General features: G+C 42.9%; 1 protein-coding gene across 29 annotated transcripts in view; it reads left to right on the top strand.

Moving 5' to 3' along the window:
* Positions 1-26,852, top strand: part of LOC135910060 (cytoplasmic dynein 1 intermediate chain 2-like) — a 112,722-nt gene that overhangs the window by 38,549 nt on the left and 47,321 nt on the right. For 16 of the 29 annotated variants that reach the window (XM_065442035.2, XM_065442033.2, XM_065442031.2 and 13 more), the window contains 5 exons: positions 8,463-8,663; positions 10,617-10,773; positions 12,948-13,047; positions 16,589-16,714; positions 17,285-17,431. In XM_065442035.2, coding sequence (XP_065298107.1) covers positions 8,463-8,663; positions 10,617-10,773; positions 12,948-13,047; positions 16,589-16,714; positions 17,285-17,431 — 731 coding nt within the window. The remainder of the gene's footprint in view (positions 1-8,462; positions 8,664-10,616; positions 10,774-12,947; positions 13,048-16,588; positions 16,715-17,284; positions 17,432-26,852) is intronic. The other 13 variants (XM_065442041.2, XM_065442037.2, XM_065442040.2 and 10 more) reach the window with 1 other exon arrangement.

The following is a 26,852-nucleotide window of genomic DNA, read 5'->3' as shown; positions in this document are numbered from 1 at the left end:
TGTGCCTCTCTGGCTATGCTCATATTTGCCTGCTTGCTAGACTTGTCATCTTTCTACTGGCACATTCTTGCAGGTTAACTGGCCTTTCATTTCTTGGCTTGCACTGATTTCCTTGTGTGTGATGTGCGTGTTCAGTATTATTGTTCCACTTGTGTTCCAAGCTCCCTTGTGTCGTGCTTGACCTCGCCCTATGATTTCCGCATTTAGAGGTGCCCTTCCATGAAGACCTCAGTGTAGCTGCTGTTATTTTGCACTTCAGTTGTGGTCTTACTAGCTCAGAGAGCTGGTCCTTTCATAGGAAGGCTGCGTTAAGTTATGCTGCTAAGGCATCATTTGTTCTTTGCTTGAACATATGTGACACAATATTGTGGTGAATGTGGTTAAGGTCAATAGTGTGTTTGAACTTGTGTTGACACTGCTGCCATTTTCGCTCTTATGTCCGTTTGTTCAGTCTTCGCATTGTGCACAGCTTGTGTATGCTGGGGTCCAGCACTTGGAAGCTCTTGGGAGTCAAGTGCACTGACACCATTGCCTGCTGCTACTGCTGCTGCCTCATGCCCACCAAGAAATGCTGTTGTGTTCTCCTCTTTTGTCACCAGAACATGAGTTAACCACTAAATGCTTAAGTTTCAAGAACAAATGACAGGGCATACTCATTGCTTCAGCTTCCTGAAGCTAGATTGAAGGTAGTGGTCACTGTCTAAGCCATAGAGTTCCTTGCAATTACCTAAGGGCAAAAGTGACACTGCAGCGCAGTTGTATGCATGGGAGTGCTGGGAACTGGTGACATTAGAGTGCCATCTTGCATGGAGAGCCAGGTTAACTTGGTGCACGCAATGGTTTAGTCTGTACTATAATAGTGTTTGAGATGGCGTTCTTGTTAAGTTATTACATAAGGCTTTGTTATTAAAACATTCACGCTTGTGCTAGATATGGGAACAGCACGAAAAGCTGTTCACTAATTCATGAGAAGGGAAAAGAGGGTGTGCAGTCATGATGTGCTGCTTTCAATCATATGCCTTTGTTTTCTTCATTTAGTCTCTATAATAAGTGAGTAAACATAAATGCAATCTGACTGGCAGCAGAACCAAGACTTGTTGATTGCTTAATTCCAAGAAAGTTATATTTACTCAGTAATTGATGATGCTCGAGATCATATTCTTGTATGCCTTAGCCACATTCAATACAAGCCAAATCTTCTATATTCCAGTATTCCCATAATGTCACAGTGTCCTTTGAGAAACTCACAAAGATGGTGGCACCAGATTTCCCTTTAGGCAGTGTAATAAAGAACTATATGATCTTAGCTTAGTGCAACACTAAGCGCCATGCACAAATATTGGACTGCATAGTGCCTGCAAGGATTCTCTGTAGGATGTTCTGCATAGTCTAGTACATATTTTTAACAGAGCCTGAAATATATGTTTTGACGCATTGCATTCTAAGGGTAATATGGTTCTAGCCGTGCAAACAATGTGAGCACTAATAAAAGGAAGAAGATGTGGCAAAGTTTCATTTCATTTATTAATACTGTTAGCCCGTTTTTGGTTCGTTGCAGGGTAGTAAATATTTGCTATTGTGCATAATATACACTGCCAACCACAGCCTTAGGCATATACATACAAAAGAAAATGGGAATATGCACAACCTGCTACTCAAAACAAAATACAAATGCAGCAGTAGAAGTACATACAGCAACATCAATATTTCTGAGTAGTAGAACTTCACTACGAAAGAACTGTCATGGTTAGTTTGGTACATCAAGGTAAGAATGTATAGACTTTTCGAATCAGCTGGTAGAGTCTGTGTTATGTGCGGTGGCAGCAAATTCCATTCTTCAATTGTTCATGGGAAGAATGAGTATTTTAATGTGTTGATTCGAGCTTGGATTCCCAGCAAGTTGTTAATTGTGACTGTTCCTCAATGTTCGGGCCAAGTGCTGCTTTATGTACAGTCTAGTGTTCAAGTTAAAAAAGTTACCCCGCAAAAGATAGAGGAACTTTAAAGAAATTTGTTGCTCGACTAGCTGGTTCATGCTTAACAACTGAATACTGGTAAGCGCAGTTCCAAGACGGGACAAAAGAAAGGCACAGAAGCACAGTATAGCACTTGTATTGTGCTTCTGTGTCTTTCTTTTGTCCTGTCTTGGAACTGCACTTACCAGTATTCAGTTGCTAAGCATGATAGGGGAACTGAAGTCTAGCAACTCCTCGCCTCTCTAGCATTTGAGGTAACTGAAGTTCTGATAACATCCCCGAGACTGAATCTGTGGACTTATATCTAGACAGAATGAATCTAGCCACACTTCTTTGTACTTTTTCAACCCTTACTATCTGGTTTTTTGTGAAGAGGTCCCACACAATATAGCCATATTGCAAGGTTGGTCTTACAAGGGTTAAATCGGGTGTTAGTTTCGCTGTTGTTGCCTGCTTTAGTTTTTGGCCTATCCCAAATTAGGTTTTCACTTATCGTTACACCTAGATATTTGAAGTGGCTTACTTTTCTTAGTTTGTCCTTCGATTTTGCAGCCAAACGGAAGAATATTTTTAATTTTGTTTGTTAGTCTTATAAGTGATGTTTTGCTATGATTGATTTTCATTTTCCGTTTTGTGCACCAGGCATGAGCACTACTTAACGCCATGTTTAACGTAACTTGGTCTTCTTTGGATGTTATTTGGGCGTAAATTAGGCAATTGTCTAACACAACTAAGTTTTTAATATGAAAACACATTAATGGGAACACGTGTTTTCACCTGCTGGAGTCAGCTTACCCTTACCATGCACCAGCTCGCCCAGCAAACCACTTTAGTAATCTGGGCATGGTTACCAATTTCACTGATTTGTGCATTCCACAGCTAGAAGAAACTTTATAAGTGCATGACAAGAACAGAATTTCTATGAAGTGTTCGCCAGTGAACTCTGCAATGAACAGCAAACCATTAAGAAAACACCAACTGGCTGGTTTTTTCTTAATGCATTGCACCAACTAGCCAACAACGTGTTGTCCTAGAACAGCGCAATGTCACTTAAACTAGGTTCTTCTCTGCTTGTAGAGCCTCAACAATGTTTGTACCCACACCTGCAGGTGGCAATACCTGTAGCACAAACGACATGGTAGTGCATGTTCCTGTACAGTGGACTGTCCTTGTAATTGAACTTTAGTCATTCTTACGCAAATTTTTGATACTGGTCAATTACCAGAATTTTCTAGTACTTTCCAGGGTTTCACATTTGCAGCTTTCGCATATGAAAGAAAATGTGTGCACATCGGTCTCGTTCAGCATTTATGCATCGCATAGATTGCAGCTGTTCATAATTGCATTTTGTATCGATATTTGCAATATTTAACTTTTGCTTTCGTAAGTTTTCTTATATTTTGCCTGGTTCCACGTGTTGAACTGCTATATAAACATTCCATTAAGCAAAATCTGCAAAAAGTAGCTATATACTAAAACACTGCCATAATCCTAGGGAATCATTAAAAGGCAAAATTTGTTATCAATATTATTGATAATATGGTTACCTTGTTAGGTGGCATCTGCTAGTAAATTATCACCTATGACACAGAAAAAACATTCCAGAAGCAAGTAACTTTACCTGTTTATATGAACACATCCTAGTGGAAGGCTTAGTAAAAGTATTTTATAGCATTCTGTAAACTTCAGCAAGGCAGTTGCCACCTCCTGGAGTGTGAGCCTTTACCATATCTTAGCTGCCCTTAGTAGTGTGGACATCTGCTAGAAATTTGACAGCCATGGCATTCTGTTTCAAAGTGTGGAAGACACAAGTGTGAGTCTTCTCCACAATGGCTACATGATTAAATGGCTACATGATTACTGAGCAAAATGAAAATTGCTTTTATATTAAGATTTCAGTAAAATGAAAACCTCAATTGCTGAAAAAATCGAAGGCTTGTCACTATAGCTTATGTCATAAACGCCCAGAGTATAAGTGTAGCTTTGATATGGGAATTCCTATCAGTCATCCAACAGAGGTGCAAACTGGTCAAAGGAGACTCCTAGACTGCCGATATTCTTTCTTCTTAGGTTTTTTTTTTTCATTCTTTGTTTTTGTGCTTTCTACTGGCACAACAGCATGTTTGTGAAACCTTGTCATTGCCGATGTAGACAACAGCAGCAGCAGCAGCAGCAGTAAGCAGTGTGGCTTTATGTGCTCAACTGCAGTGTAGATTGTTTGTGAAAGAAGTCCCACAGCAGCTTTTCTGCCATCAGGAGCCTTCTGTCACCGATGTAGTTGCACACTTTATTCCTCTGTAATGCACTTTTCATTTGCTATGCTTGTCATATTGTGTAGCACCCTTAGTGTTGCTCTTTATATTTTTTTTTTACTTGCGTGTTTATAATTTTTTGCTATAATTATTTTATTCACAGTGCTTGCATTCTCAGCAGAAATGGGGATAAGGGTGTCAATGCTGTCTTGGTTGCTCCAGCATGGTTATTACAAGTGGCTGAGACGCGAACATGGCGAAAGGACAGTAGATGGCACTTATTCTCCACGAAATCTCATCTGCAAGAAACCACAAATGATGCGCTGTGCAATGTGCATGTAGATAAACCAGTGAGCAAACACTTAAAAAAGCATTGTATTCAAAACACGTTCAGCAATACAAGCTTGGCACCATTTTATCGCTGTGCCATACTGCAAGAAACACAAAAATGAACCTGTGTCTTTCTTGTGTATGTGGCGATCTTCAGGAACACATTAATGTTCGATAGTCATTCACATTGAAAACCACAAAAACAGCAATAACAAGCTTTTGTTGGGCTCATGATTCAATCGCACAATGACGTTTATCAAACAATGCTACTTTGAATATGGTATGGAATGCAGTTTACACTTATTCAGTGGTCTCTTCGTTATTAAAGCTTTCTAGACTGGCGTACCTCATAATCAAATCGTTGTTTTGGCATGTAAAATCGCAGAATCCATCCAAAGCATTCTAGTCTAAAGAACACAATCGGTTTGCATATGCGAATGAAGTGCAGGGCATTTGCATCCTCTTGCCTAAAACCCTCTATTATTTATATTATGTCTTGCATTCTTTTGTGATATCCTTGTCTCAGTCGCATTGCCGCCATAATAACTATGAATCAACACCACCTCATCTGACTTAGTAATTTTGATACAGCATGTCCAGTTAGAAGCATGCCTTTATTTTTAGTATCTTTGTGACAATATGGCCATTGGCTGGGTCTCTAAAGCACCTTTTCTTCTTTCCAAAAATGTGCCCCATGGATATCTGCAGTTGATGATGGTAAGAGATCATTGCCAAAATATTTTTAAGAGCATGGAGTTTGAAGCAATATATTTGTTCACTCTTACCATAAGCAGCACATAAAAGCATTTTCTGACTTTCAGTAGCATATTCAGCCCAGCCTGTAGTACTATGGCTTATGTATCCCTCTGTGTGCTTCAAGCTCAGTATCCTTAATTAATGCATAGTTATGTGTTTGCGTAATTTGTGGCTTATGGTGCAAAAGTCCATATACAAGGGCATTACATATGGGTTGTCTGTGCATAGTGGTTCTTATAGCCCCTCTTGAATAGTGTCTCATTGCCATTCCTTGTCCATACGTTAATTATTCGTTTCTCTTTAATTGCTCCCGTAATTGCTGGATTTAGCTACATTTTACAATGATTAAGCTTAAATTTCCACTCAAACCTACATCTCTGTGAAAAGTTTAAATAGGGGAACAAGCCATGTGCTGCAATGCTATTGGAATTTCCATCACCTCATTCAATAAGTGCATTTCTGAAGTTTACTGGGCATTCAAGACATGGAGCAGCCAAGGCCAGCATGATTACTGACTTCGTGCCAGTTTAACCAGCAATGCCAATTTATGTGCGAGCTCATGGCAGCTTTTATTGGTTCAGGGATGCAAAATTGCTTACCATATATTGGACCTGAAAGGCTAGTGGTGTGCTTTTGTCAATAACCTTGGGATATTGCACTCATATTTAATAAGCTGTACTTGAATGTGAACAACTTGCATCATTGCAGCTTCAAATGTCTACCATGTGTGCCAGGTTTGCAGGCCTGCACAAAACGAATTTTATTGTGGCACCACATGAGAATGAACCAAAGTTCAGAAAACAGTACTTCTTGAACTAGGCATAGATGAAGCTTTGTATTATGTGTTGCTGCAATGCACAGTGGTTGGCATTCATGTCGCATTAGATCATTATCACAGACCAGCACCTGTTTTTGGGTTTGAAATGCCACTCAGCACTTTTCTCTATTCATGTTGATGCATGCCCAGCATGAGATGAATGCTACCAAGGATGCAGGCTGGCGACTGCTCGATTTTGGTGCCATAGAAGGCCTCTTGAATATGCCTTACAATACCGAATACTAAATCTGATAATTTAGTTAACACTAACGTCGGAGGCCTGCCTTACCATCTCTTGAACATAAAAGTCTTGAGGACCTGCCATGGTGGTTTACCGGCTATGGTGTTGCACTGCTAAGCACGAGATCACGGGATCAAATCCCGGCTGTGGCAGCCACATTACGATGGGGGTGAAATGCAACAACACCCATGGTCCTTTGAATTTAAGGCACGTTAAAGAATAAAATTAGTCAGGTCAAAGTTAATCCAGAGTCCCCCATGCCTTATAATCAAATTGTGGTTTGGCACGTTAGACCCCAGAATAATTTCAATTCAATGTCTTGAGATATAACACCTTCAAACAATAACTTTTGGCATACCACATACAGTGAATGCAGTTTAGCGAAACCATGCAGTTTCTTACAATAATACTTGGAGGGGAACATGGTGCCACCATGCAAGCCTCTTAAAAGACTAAGGGCACACTCACACCGGCGACTGACAGTGGTCGCAAAGCAACCACTCGCAAATGGTCGCAAACGGTCGCCTTTCTTGAAAAGCGATCATTTCGGGCCAGTTGCTCTCTGCGCGATTTTTCAGTCGCGCGACTGTGGTCGCAAAACTGATAAACCAATCAGCGGCGCACCGGAAGTGATCCTTCGTGTGTCTACATCTGGCCTCCTCCGGCATCACTTCAAATTCCGCGTAGATTCCGAGAGTTCTCGCTGAGAATGATAATCTTCGGGATTGCGACTTGCTATCGCGCTCAGCCAGGCTTGCCGGTGTGAACATCAGTCGCCTTCGGTCGCTTTTTGATTGCGAGTCGCAAATGGTCGCGCGACCTCCTGAAGTCGCTGGTGTGAATGTGCCCTAACTTGCTATGAAATTTCAGACCACATATGCAGCCTCCACGCAAAATTTTATTTATAATATATAGGGGGATATATCGCAAAATACCAGCAAAAATAAATGTTTTTGATGCCAAAACTAAAAACCTCCGCCACTGCTGCTCCACAGAAGTGATGCAGAACCCAGAAAGTTAAAAATCAGCACTAAGTGTGACTAAGTGTGGGAGACCTCCATGTTTTGGCTGTACACTGAAAATTTGGAGGTCATGATCTGGTATATGCCTCATATCCACAAAGCACTAGGTGCCTGTGGCATCTGCTGACATAGCATTCTAATTAAAGGCTGGCAACAAAAAAATAAACAATTTCCAGTCCTACAGCTTCGTCAAAATTGCTTCAGCAGTGTATAATGCTCATTTAAAACAAATTTAACCAAAGGGAAGTATTGTTGCTGTTGGTCTATAAAGGCCACTGTACCATGCGAATGCTAGGATATAATAGGTTCAGATTCTCTTGAATGTGGCTTAGCCAAAATATGGCCATGACTACACAAAAAAAGCTTTCTTTAAGTGAAGTCTTCATGAATGAACGTCTTCATTCTCGTATTACGTTTTGCAGTAACGTTTACACAAGGGTGGTACATTCTAAACCAACATGTAGTGCGTACATACTTCTTGTCTTTCCTCTATATTAAGCATCCTGCTACCACTATATGTGTTAGATAAATGCACATTACAGCATGAATGCTTTTGTTTAATTTTTGAGTTTCAATTAAAGAAAACACCTTTAACATAGTAATAGAGAACAAAAGCATTTTAGGTGCTATTTTAGTGGACTAAACCATTGTGATGGAACACTAGTCACTAGATGCATTTTGAAGGTATCCTGGCATTCCCATGCATGCAACAGCACTGCAGCATCACTTTATTAACTGTAAGAAACTTGATGGGTCAAGCCACTTTGGTGTAGGTGTATTGAAAGAGACTTGTGGGTGGAAATAAAACTTTGTCACCATCCTTTCCCTGTTGTCTACATGTACAGTACGCAATGAAAGTGGTGGCAGGAACTTCACAACGTCAAGAAATTGTGACTGCTGCAGTGGTGCATGACATTGGATGCCACATCGCTCTTAAAGCGTTGCTTAAGGTAGTCAATCGAGAATACGCCTCCAGAAAGCGCAGGCAGGAAGGGCAGTGCCTGGTAGTGCAGCTCATAGGTGCAGCATTTGGGAGACTGAACTTGGGCTGTGCTTGTTCACGGGCAGTGTTGGCTTTTGGGGACGTCCTAGCGGAGGAAGATGGCTCCTCACTGGGAGCGGTGGTGGAGGGAGCGCTACCCCTGCATGAGCCACACCAGCACAAGGTGACAGGTCTGCCCCACATCGAGCCTGTGCGGCCTGCCCAGACACCTGCTGAGGGAGCTGCTGATGGGCACCGACCAGCTGTGGAGCAAGACAAGCCTAAAGGTGGGTGAGCTGGCAGCCGTGAAAGTTCTCGTCTGGCATTGGGATTTACAAACCCTGGCAGGTGATATCTAAACTGGGCTTTCTGGCTCTGTGGTAGGTAACTGGTGGGGCATGTCGTTTTCTCATTGTGTAGTGTTTTAAGTCTGCAACAAGAATCGGAGACAAAATTGAGCTGGTGGGCGACGCCAGAGTATAATGCCACCAAGGTGAAACAAGACGCTCACGTGGCGCTGTTTGCAGCAGAGAACATTGGCACATTTGGTTTATCGCCTATCAAAAGTGCGCAGTAGACTTCCAATGGCACTACGCTACACACGCTGTGAAACAGATAGATGCTGACGTTTATTGCAATAGGGTTGGTGGCAATAGCTGTGAATGCGACGTGCAACGACTAACGAGGAGATTTGCTGGCACTGAAAGAGGGAACTGAATGTATGCCGGTATGTTCACAAGACACAAGTGAACGTGTACTGCGGGGGAAGCTGCCATGGCATGGTGATTGCCTACTGCTTTCGATCGTGCATGCCTTGTGCCTTTTGTTGTTCACGTGGGATCTAACGACCAGAAAATGTATCATACGATCACAGTTTGGTGACGTACTGAACTTCGGTGCCGAAAGATTGTGTTTTCTGGAAATGCATTAACCTGTAAAAGAGAACCATGACTGTATTGGCTTACTTTTTGTATTCTCGATTGTGAACATTGCCACCTGGAAATCGTATTGAAGGGAATTGTATGACCGAGGTTCTACTGTATATCCCCTTCAGATGCCAATGAATTTCATCCATTAAATATTTATTCCCACCTGATTTCCTGCATGTTTAAAATCATCTAATACATACTGCAGCAGAGCAAGTTAACGGCACCTTGAAACACTTCTTGAATATAGTAAAAAAAATTAATGTTGCCGATCTGTAACGAGACTCCTGTGAACATGTGACCCAAATAGGATTGTACGTCATGCAGCAAGTAATTCACAATTGTGTGTCAAAAGCGGAAAAAAATCGCTTGCTCTCACTTCTGCATTGTCGCCATGCAGCGTCATCACAAGCAGCTGGGCCCACAACAGCTATTGGCTGATTTCATGATCGCGAGAACACTCTGTAATACAGTAACTAAGTGCTCATTTGAGTTAAATAAATGAAAAGTATGTATGCCTATGATCTTAAAAAGGCAGAAAAACCATTTCATCTTTGCGATGCTGGTCTGCACAGGACAGTTGCACATTACTGCATCTGCTGAGCGTGGCCTTCGAGCTGACAACGCAGCCGCCACAGTGTACCACCACGAGCCGTCTTTTGGTGGGGCCTGCGGGACATTGCCCCCTTGCACCTCCTTGTCCTCTTCCCTGTGTAGCTTCTAGCCCACCAGTGGAAATGAAGGGAGAAAGAAAGCCACTCATTCCGATACCTGTGTCTAACTATACACTTGTGCTTGAAGGATTGAAAAAAATTATACGGCAGGAGATTCATGAGGCAACGTCATTTAACAGTGATGTCATTCTATGACTAGTTAAGAAAGTGTTTCAGGACCCTCTTAAGAATTTTCGATTCATCAGTAAGTTTTGTCAAATTTACTAAATGTGAACTTCATGCGTCAATTGTCTACAGGAGCATAAGATATGAGAACATCTTTAGAAAGTACCCGTCCAGGCACTTGAAAAATATCTATGATACAAAATGTCAGAAACAACGAAAGAAGTGAACCCATCTGCATGAAGGCATACTGGCACTGACGGCAAGCACCCAGACGTCTACCTTCCGCCTTTTCTCACTAAAACATTCTGTACATATTCAAATTTGCAGCAAAGGTCCAATCTAAAGTGTGTCAAGATCAATGTAATACATTTTAAACATCATTATTTTCAGCATAGCATTTCATTTCTATGTGCTGTTTTGGCCTGTACATTGAGCAAGTGCTATGTGTTGAGAGGTGTGTTGCCTTTGCTCGCAGTGCCTCGTGAACTGAGCGAGGAGGAAAGGCAGCAGATCCTTCTGAGCGACGACTTCCGCAGCTTCCTAGCTCGCTCTTCACGTGTCATTGAGCGAGCGCTATGCGAGAATGTGGACATATGCATCGACTACAGTGGTACCACAGAAGAGCAGGACAGGTGGGCTCTCTATCCTCACCACAATGGCACTGAACTTGTTTGGTATTATTTTGTCATTTGTGTGCCATCTCGTGTGTTGAGTTTGCTGACGTTTTGAAAGGCTGGTGGTCTCTGCAGAAGCACGATGCTGGAGAACACGTCATTTTAATTAGTCTGCATAAAATCAAGCGGCTTGAGAACAAAGTGAGCGATACCCAGAATATCTTTCATTATACAGGTCAGTTCCTTATAAACATTCCAACCTGTAGAGCACTAAATAAGCAAAAATAATGTACTGAAACAAATCAAACTTTCTTCTTACTATGCTGAGATAGTTGTAAACTGATGCATCATTCTCAAACTTAAACTTTAGCAGAATGCTATTATGCCTTCATTCCATGGCGGTAGTATTGTGGCATAAATCAGTGGGAGGAAGATCACTTTAATGTTTTTCAGCACCAGAATCATGTTCTGTGGTAGAGCAGGGTTGTGACTTTGTAGCAACGTGTTCCGTTCAATTCTATGTTACGCTTATCATTGACCATTCACGGCCAGCTTATTCCATTGATGACACAGGCAGAGTTTCACTCTGAAAACTGACAAAGCACAAAAGGTAATAGCATTAGAGAAGACATGGCTACAAAATTACAGCCAGTTGTCCACCACAAAGGGAGTCTTACATTAGAAGAGTCTTACACTTAGGGGATTGCATCACCTTTGCATATTTAGGAACTAGTCGTAGAAGAAATTTACCTTTCGAATAGACATGCATGTTGCCAATTCAGATTTGCAACAGAGTGCACAAGTGCTTTGAAATAATTTCATTCTAAAAGCCCAAAATATGGCCAGGGCATGTAGATTATTTTGTTAAACAGACGCATTCTTTGTAAAATCTGTTATAGTGGCACTCAAAATACTTCAAAAGCTGGCCAGGCCACATTGTCCCCTTTGTGATACAGGTAATTTTGCAATTAAGGTGCTCATGGAAATGGTGTTTGTATGTGCCATGTCTATATAGACATGGCACATACAAATATAAATCTAGATAAGACTAGATAAGTCAAGTATAGTACATCAGTGCAGGAATTTATGCCAAATTTTAATAGCCTCTACACACCCGTGTACTTCTGAAAATCTTCCTGTCAAATTTTGTATCAATGTTTTGGCACATTATAGTCACAACTGACTGCTGTAACAATACACCTTAAGTGTTCATTATGAGAAAATGTTTAACCTACATGCTTTCATAAGGATAGATAAATCTGTCTGCAGCTCACCATTGGGAATGTGTTGCAGTTCTCTGAGGCATATGGTCTTCCTGAGATTGACAGCACTTCATCTATCTGGGAAACTTACTGATAACATTGATCCAGTTTTATCATAATGTTTTTATATGCATCTGCTGTATTCGCATGCTCGTATCATGTGTTTGTATCGTACTCGCGCTGAGTGGTACTGGCAGTTAGGTGATACTAGTTTTCCAAGTAGCTGTTTACATACTAGAACACACACCACAACATTAAACGGGTATTTTTCAGTTTTTCCTGCAGCTATACGCATAACTATACGAACATTCTAAATGGCATTCTGAAGACTTAGGTGTGTACAAGGAAAAGAAACGTGTCGGCATAATTCTGACCTATGTCATTAATTACTAACAAATCACAGAGCCATGTTCTGTGTGATTTCAGTACATGTGCTTCTCTGCTATCTAATGCCTACGATACAGCTATTCTCAAAAAAGTGATAGTGGGATGATTACTTCATGCTGATTAACATGTTCATGGGAATTTGTATTTAGGGTGCATTTTGTGGACCACTTGAATGGATTTCCTAAAAACCTTGGCACTAACTTTTGTGCATTCACGCAATCATGTGGTGTCCTTATAGAGAAATGGCCTGTTCATTTAACTTTCCCTTTATAACCAGTAAATAATGTCAACAAAAAAATATAGAACTTAGCTTAATATCTTAAGATCTGTCAACCGTGACTGTCATTTACTGAGTGGGGGTCGGGCAATATTTTGCTGCTGCTTCCATCATGTTGCAATTTGCCTTGTACCGCTGGGATTGAATGGCATAGACACAAATAAGCGCGCAGGGCATCATTTTTGACGGTTATGACTAGAGCTTGTAAGCTGTGTGCTGCACTTCAGAGATCAATATCAGTGCTCCTCATCTCTCTTTTTCCCCAGTGATGACAAAAGTGGCATCAAGTTGTCCCTGAACAGGGTGTTCGCAGATGATCGGTGGTCCAAGAACAGGATTGTCACCAGCTTCGACTGGTCTTCACAGGTGCTCTTTGTCATGGCTCTCTTTTATGCCTTAGTGCCAAGTGAGTTGCTTATAAGAAACATTGTTTGTTTCGTCAGTGCCTAAAGCTAACCTTATGCATTTGTCATGTGTTCGCTTTTTAACGCGACAGTGTTAAGGAGCTCGTGTCGCAGAAAAGTCGGCGTCGGCGGCGTTGGCCGTGAGCGATAAATCCCAGCAGGCACTTCATGAATATTATTTTCTTATTGCAGTAAGTTTAAAATGTTTAAGATTTTAGCTGCTACATTTCAGACTGCTGCACAACATTTTGTGTTTCTTAGGTATTCCCAAGTAAACTTTCACTGTACAATTAAATTGCAGTTAAACCTCAATTAACCCTTTGAGGCTCGATTTTTTTCACCAGATGCAACCGCCCAGGGTCTATTTTTTTATTGCAGATTCCAATTCTCCTTAGGAAGTTATTTAGAAAAAAATTTACCGTAATTTTTCTAAGGTGACCGTAAAGTGAGAAAAAATATTTTGCGTTGGTATATATGTACTCTTCATTCATGAATAACAACAATAAGAAAAGAAATAAACCTATAAGAATTGAAAATTTTATGCATTGTTAGTTCAAGGCTTTGAAAATGCGCACACGAGAATATTTTGCAAGACTCAAATGTTCCTGTTCTTACACTAATATGTACATCCATAGCGTAATCGAACTGTGTAGGTGTGCGCTTTCAAGAAAACTGTGTGGTTGTGTGCCCATCAAAAACGCAAAACGTGTGACAAACTTCCGCTAATCTTCATCTTATCGCCAATCAGAGGCAATTAGTTTTTGCGAGCCTCAAAAAAAAGAAGCAGCGGAAATGCATGCACGGCGACATCCTTCCTATGTGCACCCCTGTGAGCACTAAACGAGCAAGAAATAAGCGGTCGCCCTTCGAGCAATTAGTAACGTGATAGCCATCAGTTTTGCAAGCGCAAGAAGCTAAAACCACTCCCGGAACAAAACCCAAGCTGCCTCCCACGTGCGCATGCCAATGCGCGAGCGGTAGTATATAGACACGTAGGAGCAAACTAGCGCTAAATCAAACCATGCAACGAAAAGTGAGAGAGGGAGGCGCGCGAAAAAAATGCTCTGTATTCCCACATAGTTGCAGCACATCACAGAAAAGAAAAAGTTAGGAAATTGGTGCGCTTTTTAAATATACAGACGGCACCGTAAATATACAGCATCAACAATTTTGGAGTTCGTTCACGGCGCCGTATATTTACGTCATTGACCCTCAAAGGGTTAACAAAGTTGGTAAAATTGGCAATTTGCTTCGTTATGTCGGAATTCAGTCGGATTGAAATTTGACCTTCTTTATGCAAAATAAGTACAGTCGCAGTTTTAGTAGGCGATAATCCCTGTTGCAGGCAGTGCGATGTGGGCATCACGTTTTGCTTCTGGCATCCCGTGCGGTCCACCAGCTCGATTTCGTTTAGATTTCCTGTTGCCCTCTTAAACACCATGCAGTATAAAAACAACAAAACGCATGTCGGACCCCCCAGAGCACCACCAGCTCAACGCGCCTCAGTGTCTGGTGCAGCAACGATCCGAGCGACGCTTTGCAATACATAGGTGTCAACAATAGGAGAGTCTGTGGAAATCTTTTAGTTACTTAGAATCGTATGTATTCCGGTTAGTATGTCTTTTCTAGCATTTTTTTCAAAAACGTATGAACAAGGTTTACTGCATCCTAAGCTTGCAGGTGGCACTTTTTTGTTTAGACAGCAATTTTTTGTGTGAGATATGGGAATACTTGGAACATTAACGAAGGAATTAAGGTGCAAGACTATTCTTCATAAAGTATATCAATATATGTAATGGTCTGTAAAACTTACTGTGTTCTGTTTCCTCTACACTATTAATGTAGGTGTACCAAGATTATAATAGTAGAACTATTGAGAAGGGGGGTGGGAGTTTTTTTTAGCTCTGAAGAATGTTTGTTTTTTATGATACAGTGGAATCTCGATAATACGAATCTCACGGGGTCACGAAAAATATTCGTATTAGCCGAAATTCGTATCATCGGAACAATTAAAACTAGCTAAATTAAAGAGTCAGAGGTGAACTCACTCAGGCACGCGTACGTAAAAAGCATTTATTTCTTGAAAATAAGTCTCTAATGTCCTTCTGCTTCTTTTTCTTTGTCAGGTCACTTAGCAGACCTTGTCCAAAGCCATAAAAACGCGTGCACATGTCGTCGCTGGTTTCAACTGCGGCCATAACACGCCTCAGAACTTAGAGCGCGTGCAGCGTTTCAGCCGCCGGTGGTGGTCCTTCGCCATCGCCCACGTCTAACAAAGAACGCGGCCCAAAGCACAGCAGCTACTCCGTCCGATGGCACGCGGAAAAGGAGGAAAAGCACAAAAGCAACAAAAGCGCCACCGCTTCAAACTCTTCGCGCCCAGTCACGGCCTCCGCGCTGTCCGGCGCCGTGTCCGCGCCTCCACACCAAAAGAGAAAGGGAGAAATCGCGTGACGGCGCGCTGTTCTCTTTCGTGGCCGTCGTGAGCGAGCATGAGCCGACCGCGGCTCACGCTCGCGGTCACATCCGTCCGTGCGCTGGAAACGTGCCAACTGTGGCCTCTCTTCCGCGCAGCGGCGCAACCTCCTCCCTTCCTTAGCAAGCGGCGCGCCGGTGAGGGGCGCAGCTGCGCATAGCAACCGTGACGTCGCACAGTAGCGGTAGAACGAGCGTGCGTCGGCAGTGGCAGCTGCACTGCCGCTCCTTCGCCAGACGTCTCGTTGCAGTCGAGTGGGTGTGATGCATGGCTCTGAAGCGGCCTAGTGATTGCGCGCCAAGCGGTTCGGGGAAGCGGTAGCGGACGCCGAATTCCCCCAACACCAAGGGAGCAGAATGGAACAAGGGAAAGCAAGGGAACGAAAGGACGAAAGCAAAGAACGAAAGCAAGGGAGGCAGAAAGGAAACGCCAACTGCGACTGATTAGATCTCCGGGTATCAAAAGCAGACATGCAGAACGAAAGCGGCAGCAGCGACAGGCGATATCGCCCAACACCAAAGCCAGGGAAGCGGAGCGCAGACGGCAGCAGTGTCTGGCTTGCGCCAAGCACACTTTAGAATTTCCAAAGTGTCTTTGGTAATTTTCGTATCGACCGACGCGGGTCGAAAATTGATTCGTAACAGCCGTTCTCTAGCACGTTGCAAAGTAATGGAGCTCGGCCGGGACCACAGAAAAATTCGTATCATCCAGAAATTCGTATTAGCCGTGATCGTATCATCGAGATTCCACTGTATTATTTTATAATTCATTTCCAATGTGTATTTGTAGATGGATGAAATATCAGAATATTAACTTTAAGAAAGAACACGATTTCAAAACTGGTTTCATACGATAACTGTGACTCCTCTACGTCATGGCATCCTTCAGAGATTCTAAATGAGTTACATTACTTCAATAAACACTCTTGTTTGAATTTGGCCATTAATATTATGCTGCATGGGCACAAGTTCACCTGAAGCATGCAGGAACATCCACGGAGTGGTAATAGAGATTTAATACTCTGCAGTTTCCAGAGCTTCTCGTGGCATCATATGGGAACAACTACGACTCTCCGAATGACCCTGACGGCGTCTGCCTTGTATGGAACATGAAATTCAAGAAAACCACACCTGAGTATATCTTTCATTGTCAGGTGTGTATGTGTCACATTCACGAATTGTTGTCAGTATACAGCTATCTGTGTTTGTTTTTTTGCTATAGATTTTTTTTTCCCCTGGGCTGTTGTAGTTGGGAGTGCGGGTTATACGTGGGAGGCACAGTAATTAACCCAGAGCCCCCCCACTATAATTTCTCTCATATCCACTGTGTTTCTTTGAGATATTAAAGCCCATCAACCAGTCATTGTGCCTTCTTAAACATTTGCCATATCTCATAAATTCATGCGCTCTCGTAGACTTGGTCGTTGAAGTATCATTTTTATTCCGAAAGATACCTTTTAAGCCATGGATGATCAAAGTTTTAGTGTCTGGTTTAAGTAATGTACATGCTTCGTCATATTTAACCAAAACACACTTCAGTGCCTTTATGCTTTTTTGCAGATGGTGCTGGAGATATATGGTTTGGTGACTTGAACGTGCTAGCTTAATGCGCCTTCAAAGCATTTGGAAGATCATGTGTTTGAATATTAAGCTGATAGATATGCATCTCCATTAACCAGGTTAAGTCTGATGGCGACTGTACTTCGCATCTTTCCACTTTGCAGTCTGCAGTGGTGTCAGCATGCTTTGCCAAGTTCCACCCGAACCTCATCATTGGAGGCACCTATTCTGGCCAGATTGCACTTTGGGACAACCGGAATAACCGGCGAACACCCGTTCAACGGAGTCCTCTTTCGGCCGCCGCACACACAGTAAGGATTGCCTGCAGTCCAGTGGAGCATGATCCTCTGAGAGGCAACAATGCACCTAATCAGCAAGCCAGTGCCAGCATGCTGTGCAAGAAGCTTCGTAACTGGAGGAATGAATTGGAAGACCGCATCAATAATATTAGAACACTGCATTTATGAAAATGGTGGCAAATCTGGTGCCAAAAGACAGAAACCTAGCTCTACCTTTCCTTCTGCCCACTTTAGCACTCATATTTCGTTTATCCTGTTCATATCAGTGCAGTCACTTGAGTAATTTACATTATTTATTTATAATAATCTCGGGGAATACAGCATTATAGGGGAAGAAGGAATTAAAGCAGGTTGGTAAAAGGCACTTAATATTCAACGGAATAGGAATACACTTTCTAGGAAAAGCAAATGTGCATAGTTAATGTTCAGAATATATGATAAATACTTCTATGTGTGACACAGTTTACTTAATTTAACAATCTGTCTCAACATTAGACACGTGCGTGACTGTGGGAAAATTGGTAGTTTTTGGGCAATCGGGGAATTTTTTTTTTCCTGCTACAGAAAATGCTTGCTGTTAAAATATATGGTGTTAAATTGTTGAGGAAAAATTTATCTTCCCAACGGTATTAATTTTAAACAGCATATTTATTAAAAATAATATGAAAAAATTATTTTAAAAAATTGACAAAAAGGAGGATTGATAAAAACATCACTGCTGCTTTGCACAAAATAAATATAAAAAAGATCAGAAATGCATGCAGTTAAACCTCGATATAATGAACTTCAGTATAACGAAATTCGCGATATAATGAGCTATCTTACTTTTCGTAACCCCTTGACCGTAGAACACCATGTATTTAGAACCTCAATATACGAAGTTTGTTTGTATGTGATTTCAATTAAACGAAGTTTCACTGCAGCTGCAAAGGGATGCTGTGACAATAAATGGAAACTTCCGCGAACGCAGATGGTCAAGTGATTGAATTACAAGGGGCTGCTTGCAAACGCACCTCTTAGATCACATGTCACCCTACCGCCAGCGAAGTGGAGCTGCATCATGTTCGGTACATACAAAGTCCAAGTGCTATAAGATCCTATCGTGCCCCGTGCATGTGTGCTTTAGGTGAGAGTGAAAGTGTGCCAGGGTGAGACAAGAAAGAAGGTGGTTTCACGAGTGCTGGGCACCTACCCCGCTAGCAAAGGGAAAGAGGGAGGGAGCCTGCGGTAAAGCAATCAAGCGCACGTGAGGAGGTGCAGGCGGATAAGTTAGCATGCATCTCGATTTCTGGTGCTCGCACGCGCGCAGCCCCTGCTTTATAGGTAACATGCCACATGTGCAAAGAGTGGGCGTGCCAAGACAGCGTGGCATCATGTAAACTGTTTTCCTGCGAGTTTAGTACTGGAGATTGCGTAATCTCGAGTTTCGACCCGTTGGAGCGAGAGGCAGATGAAGCATTTGCTCCACTCTGCCGGCGCTTTTCATCATTGCGTCATCCCAGTGCAGGCGACGCTGTCAGCTGCGGGGGCGATCAGCGATGTACTTAATCGTAAAATCGATAGTAAAAATCTATCAGCCATGTACTTAATTACATAAAAGGTCAAATTTTAATACAACGAAATTTAGATATAACAAAGCAAACTGCCGATTTTACCGACTTCCTAATATCGAGGTTTAACTGTATGTTGAACACAAGGGCCATATGCAATACTCATGCAAATGTAAGCTCTATATGTACAAAACTTCTTTAAATTCAAAGGAAAACATCAGCCCTAGTGCCTATCATGCCATCATGCGAAGCAGTTCCTCAATGTGGTGAAGCATAGGTTAGCTGCACATTTCGCTAAAGAACATTTGCCTTCTCAACTTTTATTTCTTGTTTCAGTTTCAGTTTATTATTCTTTAAATACAATGAATTGGTAATATAGAGTATACAGATGAGGGTCCCAAAATCAAAGACTGCAACGGGACCCTCGGTACCTTTCTTGTAGCACAATTTACATGGTTTTGTATTCATATCTCTCTCTCTCTCCCCCTCTCTCTCTCTCTCTTGCTTTCTTTCTTTCTTCTCTCTCTCCTCTTTTTTTTTTGTTTGTTTGTGATGTTGACCCTGTGGTGCATTCCTAGAAAGAACACCTGGAGCAACTGTGGGGTCTGCAAGATGTGACTCATCATATCCCAGCAGCTGTTCAATTAGTTCCAGCCTGAATGTGAACTGGTCGAAGTGCGAACTTCTCGACAATTCTATTACTTCAGGATGCTGCTGACAATACTCGTCAAAGAGGGTACAGCTACATCGATACTGGGGAAAAACAAGGTCTTCCACCAACACACAAACTTCATAAGAATGTTGTAGGATACAATGAGCTGGTCGGATTTATACACTCCAAGCATGCCCATATTGTATTTATCGATTAGCACTGGCTTCCTCACGGAAACTTCTGTCCACTTACTGTCAGCAGCCTGTCAAGCTGACAGGCTGCTGCGGCAGCCTATCAGCTTGAGAAATCCAGAAGAAATGCTGAGACGAGATCGTCACAAGCATCTCGCCACGTACTTCTCACCGGTTTGCACGAGAAAACCTTATGTCCGTCAACCTTGCATGCTTTACGTGAAGCTTGCCGACATCCTTCTCCAAGGCATCCAGGTGCTCCACATAGTGCAGCGGAAGTCCCTCGGGTTCAGTCCCTCCAGTTCCTCGCGAAAACGAAGCCCCAGAGGGACTGAATCTGCTGTTGGGCCTCTTTTGAGTACAATGTTGAGGCAGCCTACCCTACCGCGTCATTGCTGCCGTCGTCGCTATCTGATGTAAGCACATTCGCGACGATCGCCTCATCAGTTATATACACTTAGTTTCCAAATCTATAGCCGTGTACTTTCTTTTCACCAGCAACATTGTGCATTGCCGACGATCAGCAGGCAGATCATCCGTCTTCCCTTTCGGCAGCGAGTCAAACGAAGCTGAGCAATCATGTGGCCAGAAACAATTTCGATGCAACCAAAAAAGACAGACGTGAGCCGTTAAGCTCTTTGCAGAACTGCATGAACTGCGCCGATTGAGGAGCCAGCGGGCTACCTTCATCTGAGCAATCGCAAGCAGCGCAATTGGCGCGGCCCATTCGTGCTCAGAGGGGTGGAAGGGGGATGGGAAAGAGGCGCACAGAGATGGCTGGAAATGAGCGCTCACTTTCCAGACATGTCCGGGCGCGGCGTGTATTGGAGCAGCAGCCCATAGTGCAGCGGCTTGAATTTCTCGGTTTTTGTTTGTTTGTTTGTTTGTTTGTTTGTTTGTTTGTTTGTTTGTTTGTTTGTTTGTTTTTCTCCCTTTTCATGGATTTCGCATTTCACTACCTTCTGGCTCAGCACACAGCAGCCAGACGTCGTAAATATGCATCCATGCATATTTATTTGTGCCGTTGCATATCTCCCTGATAATTTCGGCAGTGAAAAACAGGAAAAAGAAATCAATGGCTCTTATGAACCGCCGCATGGCACTCCTGAGCGCGATGCCAAGGTCCACTCCTAGCCGTCTTCATGTACAAAACTCCACTGTCTGCATGGCCGCTGACAAGTGGTCCTGCCCGAATGACGTCGACACCCTGCAGATAAGAACTGTGACCTTTAGAACACGACAGATACCCTTAGGTTGATGTGTGGCATTGATGAAACAGTCCAAGAAGAAAGTGGAACTCACCGGTAAATGCCTGTTGTTGTATTAGGGCAGTTCGACGCACTTTCGTTGTGCGTACTAAGTCTCACAAATCGAAGTCGACTTGTGAGCTGGTGCTGCTACCATCACTTGTAAATTCAAGACCAGATGCGTCGAGATCCGTCAAAATTCACTGTTTTCGTGAATGTCGATTGACACACAATGTCGATGCCATCACGAAAACTACGAGCTCTCGTCACCCCAACTACGAAGGTGCTTTAAATACTCCTGCTCAGTGGAGAAGAGAAATGCAAAAGCGAAATTGATAAAATAGTTGCTCTTCAACCCATTAGATGGCACTAGCTGTCCAGAAGCGCTTGGATAGCGCCAGAATTCACATTTGTAACCATCGATAACGTGCTATCGATGAGAATAGGTGTGGTCTCAAAAGTGTTAAAACTATGCTGCCGAACTGTTTTGTTGTGAAATGAATTATTGCACTCTGTTTTAGATCCACAATCATGATTATAGAGTACAATCTCAGTGATGCAATCATACCCGATATGACTTTCAAGATGATACAAATTTTTCAAAAGTATCAGCCCAAGTCCATTAGCTTACAATGTGCTGAATTTCTAACCTTGCGAACTGCTTTTCAAGCCACAGTGGAGGATACGAACAGTCGAGCCAAGACACCAGCACATTGGCCACGCTAATGCCTTGATCGCATTCCTGTTGCCAGGGCGACCTGCTTTACTCCGTCTTTACTCCATCCCCGAATTCCCTCTCTCCCCCCTCCCCTCCACACAACCTGTCAGCCATTTTCAAACCCCTTGTAACTTTATCAGGAGTCTTCAATCACATGTGACCCAGTCTTGCCTCATCAGCAAGATCAGCGGCCTTTGCTTCCATGGGCAGTCTTATCTCAGTATTCCACGCCTTCTGTCGTCTTCAGCACCCAACGACAATTATAACCTTTTCTACCCTTGCAACCATCAGATCGCATGACACAAATTAGCTTTGCCACTTTAAAGAAAATGAAACAGACGCCCTTATCTCGCGTAAATCCTGTCCTTATCACAATCGGGCAGCAGTTAGGACATAGCAATGAAAAAAAAATTGATGACTCTTCTGTTATCAAGAGTAGATGTAAGCATGAAATGGAAACTGGCAAAGCAGATTGGTTAGAAATGATACTAGCCACAATCTTAAAATGTGTGTAGCGCATGTTCGCAACGGCATACCCCACCGCACCACACCATACCGTAGCGAAGTGACGCAGTCGTTCAATATCTGACGCATCAGCTCACCAGGGAGACGAAGATGAATGGGGATGAGCTCTGGCAGGGGCAAGTCCAAATCTGCAGGTACGACGATGAGAGGTAGCATTCGAACAACTAGGTTAATTGACTTGGTATTTTACCATAAGTTTACACTGTACAAAAATATCTACAAACAAAACGATGTCATACCCGTCGTCGTCGGCCTGCCTGACCGGCCTGGTCTCCCGTGGTGAAGTTGCGCCGTCTGCTGCTGTTTACTTGCTCACACCAAAACTACTCAAACTATTCCTTAAATAAGTTTCCCCAGCATCCAAGGGACCCGCGAACCGGCGGGAGGCGCAGGCTTCTCCACCAGTGGGTTATTTCGTTACTCCGACCAATCAGGCAGGCCGACATCATCCAGTAAGCGTCAGAGTTTAAGGGGCCAAGAAATGGTCGCGTCAGCACTCCATATACAGAAGCACTTTGACCATAACTAATCAGCTTTTGACAGCCGAGCGTGGGAAGAGGACGTGTCACGTGTGCATAGTGACGTCTCAGGTATGGCAGCAGCGGCCAGTACAAAGGCTTCCCCCCGCGTCGAGGAGCCCACAAAATTACCGGAAAGAAAGCAAAGAGGCCCGCGCTATACTCTTTTCGCGACAATACTGTGCCCTGGTTCATATGGACGCCGCCCAGCTAGAAGAAAAGTGGCTGCATAACAGGCAGCGAAAGACGCCAGGAAGACAGAGCGCACTGCCCATCTAGAACAAGAATGAATATAATTCTAGAGTGTGACTTGCCAAAACCAAGCTTTGATAATGGGGCACGCCCTAGTGGAGGACTCGGGAATAATTTTGACCACTAGGGGATCCTTAACATGCTCCCAATGCACAGGACACAGGCATTCTTGCATTTTGCTTCCGTCGAAATGTGGCCGCCGCTGCCGGTATTGGATCCTGCAACCTCGTGCTTGGCTGTGCAATACCATAACGGCTAAGCCACCGCAGCAAGAAGAAGTGCCTGAAGGAGTTGCCTCGAGGTGTGGCACCGTCTCTTGAGGCAACGCAAAACCCATGCCGCGGAACTCGTAGGTCGCTGGCATTCAGCACTCAGCGCCAAAATATGACAATGAAGTGTATGGTGCTTTGTACCTGCCTTTTGAACGTCGTTATTGGAAATTACAGATAAAACTTCACCGTACTAAGAGTTAAAGCTTGAATGATATTGGGAACAAACATTAGAAAGGACTTGGAAGCAATACAGTCGCCAACCAATAAATCGGATGCCGACAATTCTGACATGCTCGGTAATTCGGACAGCTTCTCGGCACCACCAGTGACGCCATGGACTTAATGTGTAAAGACGACTAATATTTCAAACAGCCGCCAGTTCTTCATTCGATTATCCATGCTCCGTCTGTGGCTGTAATGTATACCAACTCTGCTGCCATTATCGACGAGACATCAAGTATGGCCTCAGAGATTACGTGCTAGACAGTAATCTCTGAGGCCTTGCCTTGGTCTCTCGCTATACGCCTGTGAGCTGTGCCTGAATTGGAAAGTCGCATCAACATCGCAATCATCACATCCTTTTCCAGCACCCTCGCGCATGGCCTGCTATCACCATTCTGTTTGTCGAGTTTGCCTTGCAGACGGCGTTCTGCCATGCTATGCTCGTTTCTTTAGTTTGCGTTCCAGACAGCTCTCTGCTGGCTCCAAGAAGCCTTTCTTGTCAAGTTGTACATAGGCCACATTATATGGCACCAATGGTGCACTCACAGTCCAAATGAGCCCGACTCTGCAACACAACAGGCTGAACTGCCACCTACCACAATGAGCTCAAATGCGGGCATCATTGATGACCTGCTAGGCTGCGATGTGCCGATTCCTGTCAACGTTAGATTTGAAGACTTTTCAGACGTCAACAGCACGGTTTCGTTATGTGCCAAACTGAACGATGACGAAATAACTGAGCAAGTTCTCCCACCGTCAAACAGTGACTCTGACTGAGATGACGATGTGCTGTGGGCTCCGGAGCCTTCCACATGTGGATCTGACTCAAGCCTTTGCAATCCTTGCGTCGACATACAATGAAACTCAAAACTGGCAGAAATACAGGCGGACTTGGTTGTACCTAAGCGGAAGTGCATGCAACAACGCATAGATAACTTGTTCGTGCACAGGGGACATAAAACGTAAATAAAGTTATCTTTTTCGGACATTCAACTGTTTGGACTTATTTACGTTCCCCGTGGAGTCTGCATTATTGGTCATCGACTGTATTTGTGTAACTTGTTTGGGCAGTAACTAGCACATCTAATGCAGTTCTGTGCAAAGGGTTGGGGGCCAGTGACCAAATTTTTTATAGTTTTGACTGGTTGCCCGGATGGTCTCGTTTTGTTCATGCAACTTGCCTGGATGTTTATGTTTGAGTGCCCGGATAACGGCTCTGGCTTTCGGCTCAAGGTCACTTGAAGGTCACTGACAATGGTAGCTAAAAGCATTTCATGCTTAAAACTTGAGATAACCTGGCAGATCTTGAAATTTCAGCCTCAGAATACGTGAAATTTACAGCTCGCTGCTGCCAAAATGTGCGTGAAGCAAGGATGCCAGTGATCCGAATTCTAGTCAGCCAGTAGGAGCACTCCCTGGGTGCCACGTGATTCCAGTAACGAATCTTGATGCCAGTTTTCCTTTACGCACTGGCTTTTGTTGCTTTTATTTCTGCATGAAAAAGTACGGTGCTGTGTCTATCTGGATCTCCAATCTCTCGTGTTTAGGCGATACCAAGATGCGACACTCATCATCATCATCATCAGCCTGTTTTATGTCCACTGCAGGATGAAGGCCTCTCCCTGCGATCTCCAACTAACCCTGTCCTGCGCCAACCGCTTCCAACTAGCACCCGCAAATTTCCTAATTTCATCGGTCCCCCTTGTCTTCTGCCATCCTCGACTGCGTTTCCCTTCTCTTAGTACCCATTTTGTCACCTTAATGATCCAGCGGTTATCTAACTGGCACATTACATGACCTGTCCAGCTCCATTTTTTTCTCTTAAGAGGAAGCTTTAGCTCGGGCCCAACTCCGACTCGGTTTATTCAAATACATGTAAAACGTAAAAACGTTTTTCTGAGATAACACCTGAATCGATATTAATGAAATTTGTTGCATTTGAGAGAGAAAGTTAAATTTTAGTGACTGTTGGTAGCGGAATTTCAATTTAGGTCTTTAATTTTGTTAAAGAGATTTTCAAATATTCGTCAGTTTCAAAAAAATAAAAGCATGAAGTTTACAAAGTCATTGCTCTGCATCAAGAACAGATATTGCGGTTCTGTAAACGGCATCCATTAGATCATTCAAAGCGGACAAATTCGATATGTCATTTTACATCTTACGTGAATTTGTTACGCTGGTACAAGGGTTCTGCAAAAGCTGTATTTCCATATTACTAAATTTTTTTGTATTCATGTGTAACATATCAATTTTGTCCGCTTTATATGTGCTATTAGATGCAATTCACGGAATTGTATTATCATTTTTCATTGTTGTTACAGTGTTGTAAACTTAATAGTTTCATTACTTGAAAATTTCTTTTTGCCAATTTTTAATTAAAAAATTACGACCTAACTCTAAAATTCAAAACCAACAGTCACTAGATTGTAAGTTTTTCTTTTAAATGCAACAAACCGTCAAATTTGGTGCAGTGGTTGCCGAGAAAAATGAATTCTCCTTTTGCATGTATTTAGATAGGAGCACCCGAGCTAAAGCTTCCTCTTAATGTCAGTTAGAATATCGGCTATACCTTTTTGCTCTCTGATCTAAGCTGCTCTCTTTCTGTCTTTTAACATTATGCCTAGCAATCTTCGTTCCATCGCTCTTTGCACGGTCTTTAATTTGTTCTCAAGCTTCTTTGTCAGTCTCCAAGCCTCTGCCCCCTATGTCAGCATTAGTAAAATGCGCTTTCCTTTTCAATAATAATGGTAAGCTTCCATTCAGGAGCTTACAATGTCTGCTGTATGCAATGCAACCCATTTTTATTCTTCTATGAATTTCCTTCTCATGATCAGAGTTCTCTGTGATTAATTGACCTAGGTAAACATACTCCTTCACAGACTAGAGGCTAACTGGTGATCTTGAACTCTTGTTCCCTTGCCCGGCTATTGATCATTATTTTTGTCCTCTGCATATTAATCTTCAACCCCACTCTCACACTCTCTCTGTTAAGGTCCTCGATAATTTGTTGTAAACCGTCTGCATTGTTGATGATAGAACAATGTCATCGGCAAACTGAAGGTTGCCGAGATATTCGCCGTCGATCCTTTCTCCCAATTTTTCCCAATTTAATAGCTTGAATGCCTCTTCCAAGTATGCAGTGAATAACTTGGAAAGATTGTCTCCCTCTGTCTGACCCCTTTCCTTATAGGTATCTTTCTGCTTTTCTTGTGTAGCATTAAGGTAGTTGTGGAACCTCTGCAAATATTAAGGTTTAAGCCTTTAGTGGCTCATGAGTGTCCAGGCG

Source organism: Dermacentor albipictus, chromosome 4, assembly GCF_038994185.2.
Source record: "Dermacentor albipictus isolate Rhodes 1998 colony chromosome 4, USDA_Dalb.pri_finalv2, whole genome shotgun sequence".
NCBI classification, from domain to species: Eukaryota; Metazoa; Arthropoda; class Arachnida; order Ixodida; family Ixodidae; genus Dermacentor; species Dermacentor albipictus.
Note: the sequence above shows the minus strand (reverse complement) of the source record. Positions and strands in the feature narration are given on the sequence as shown.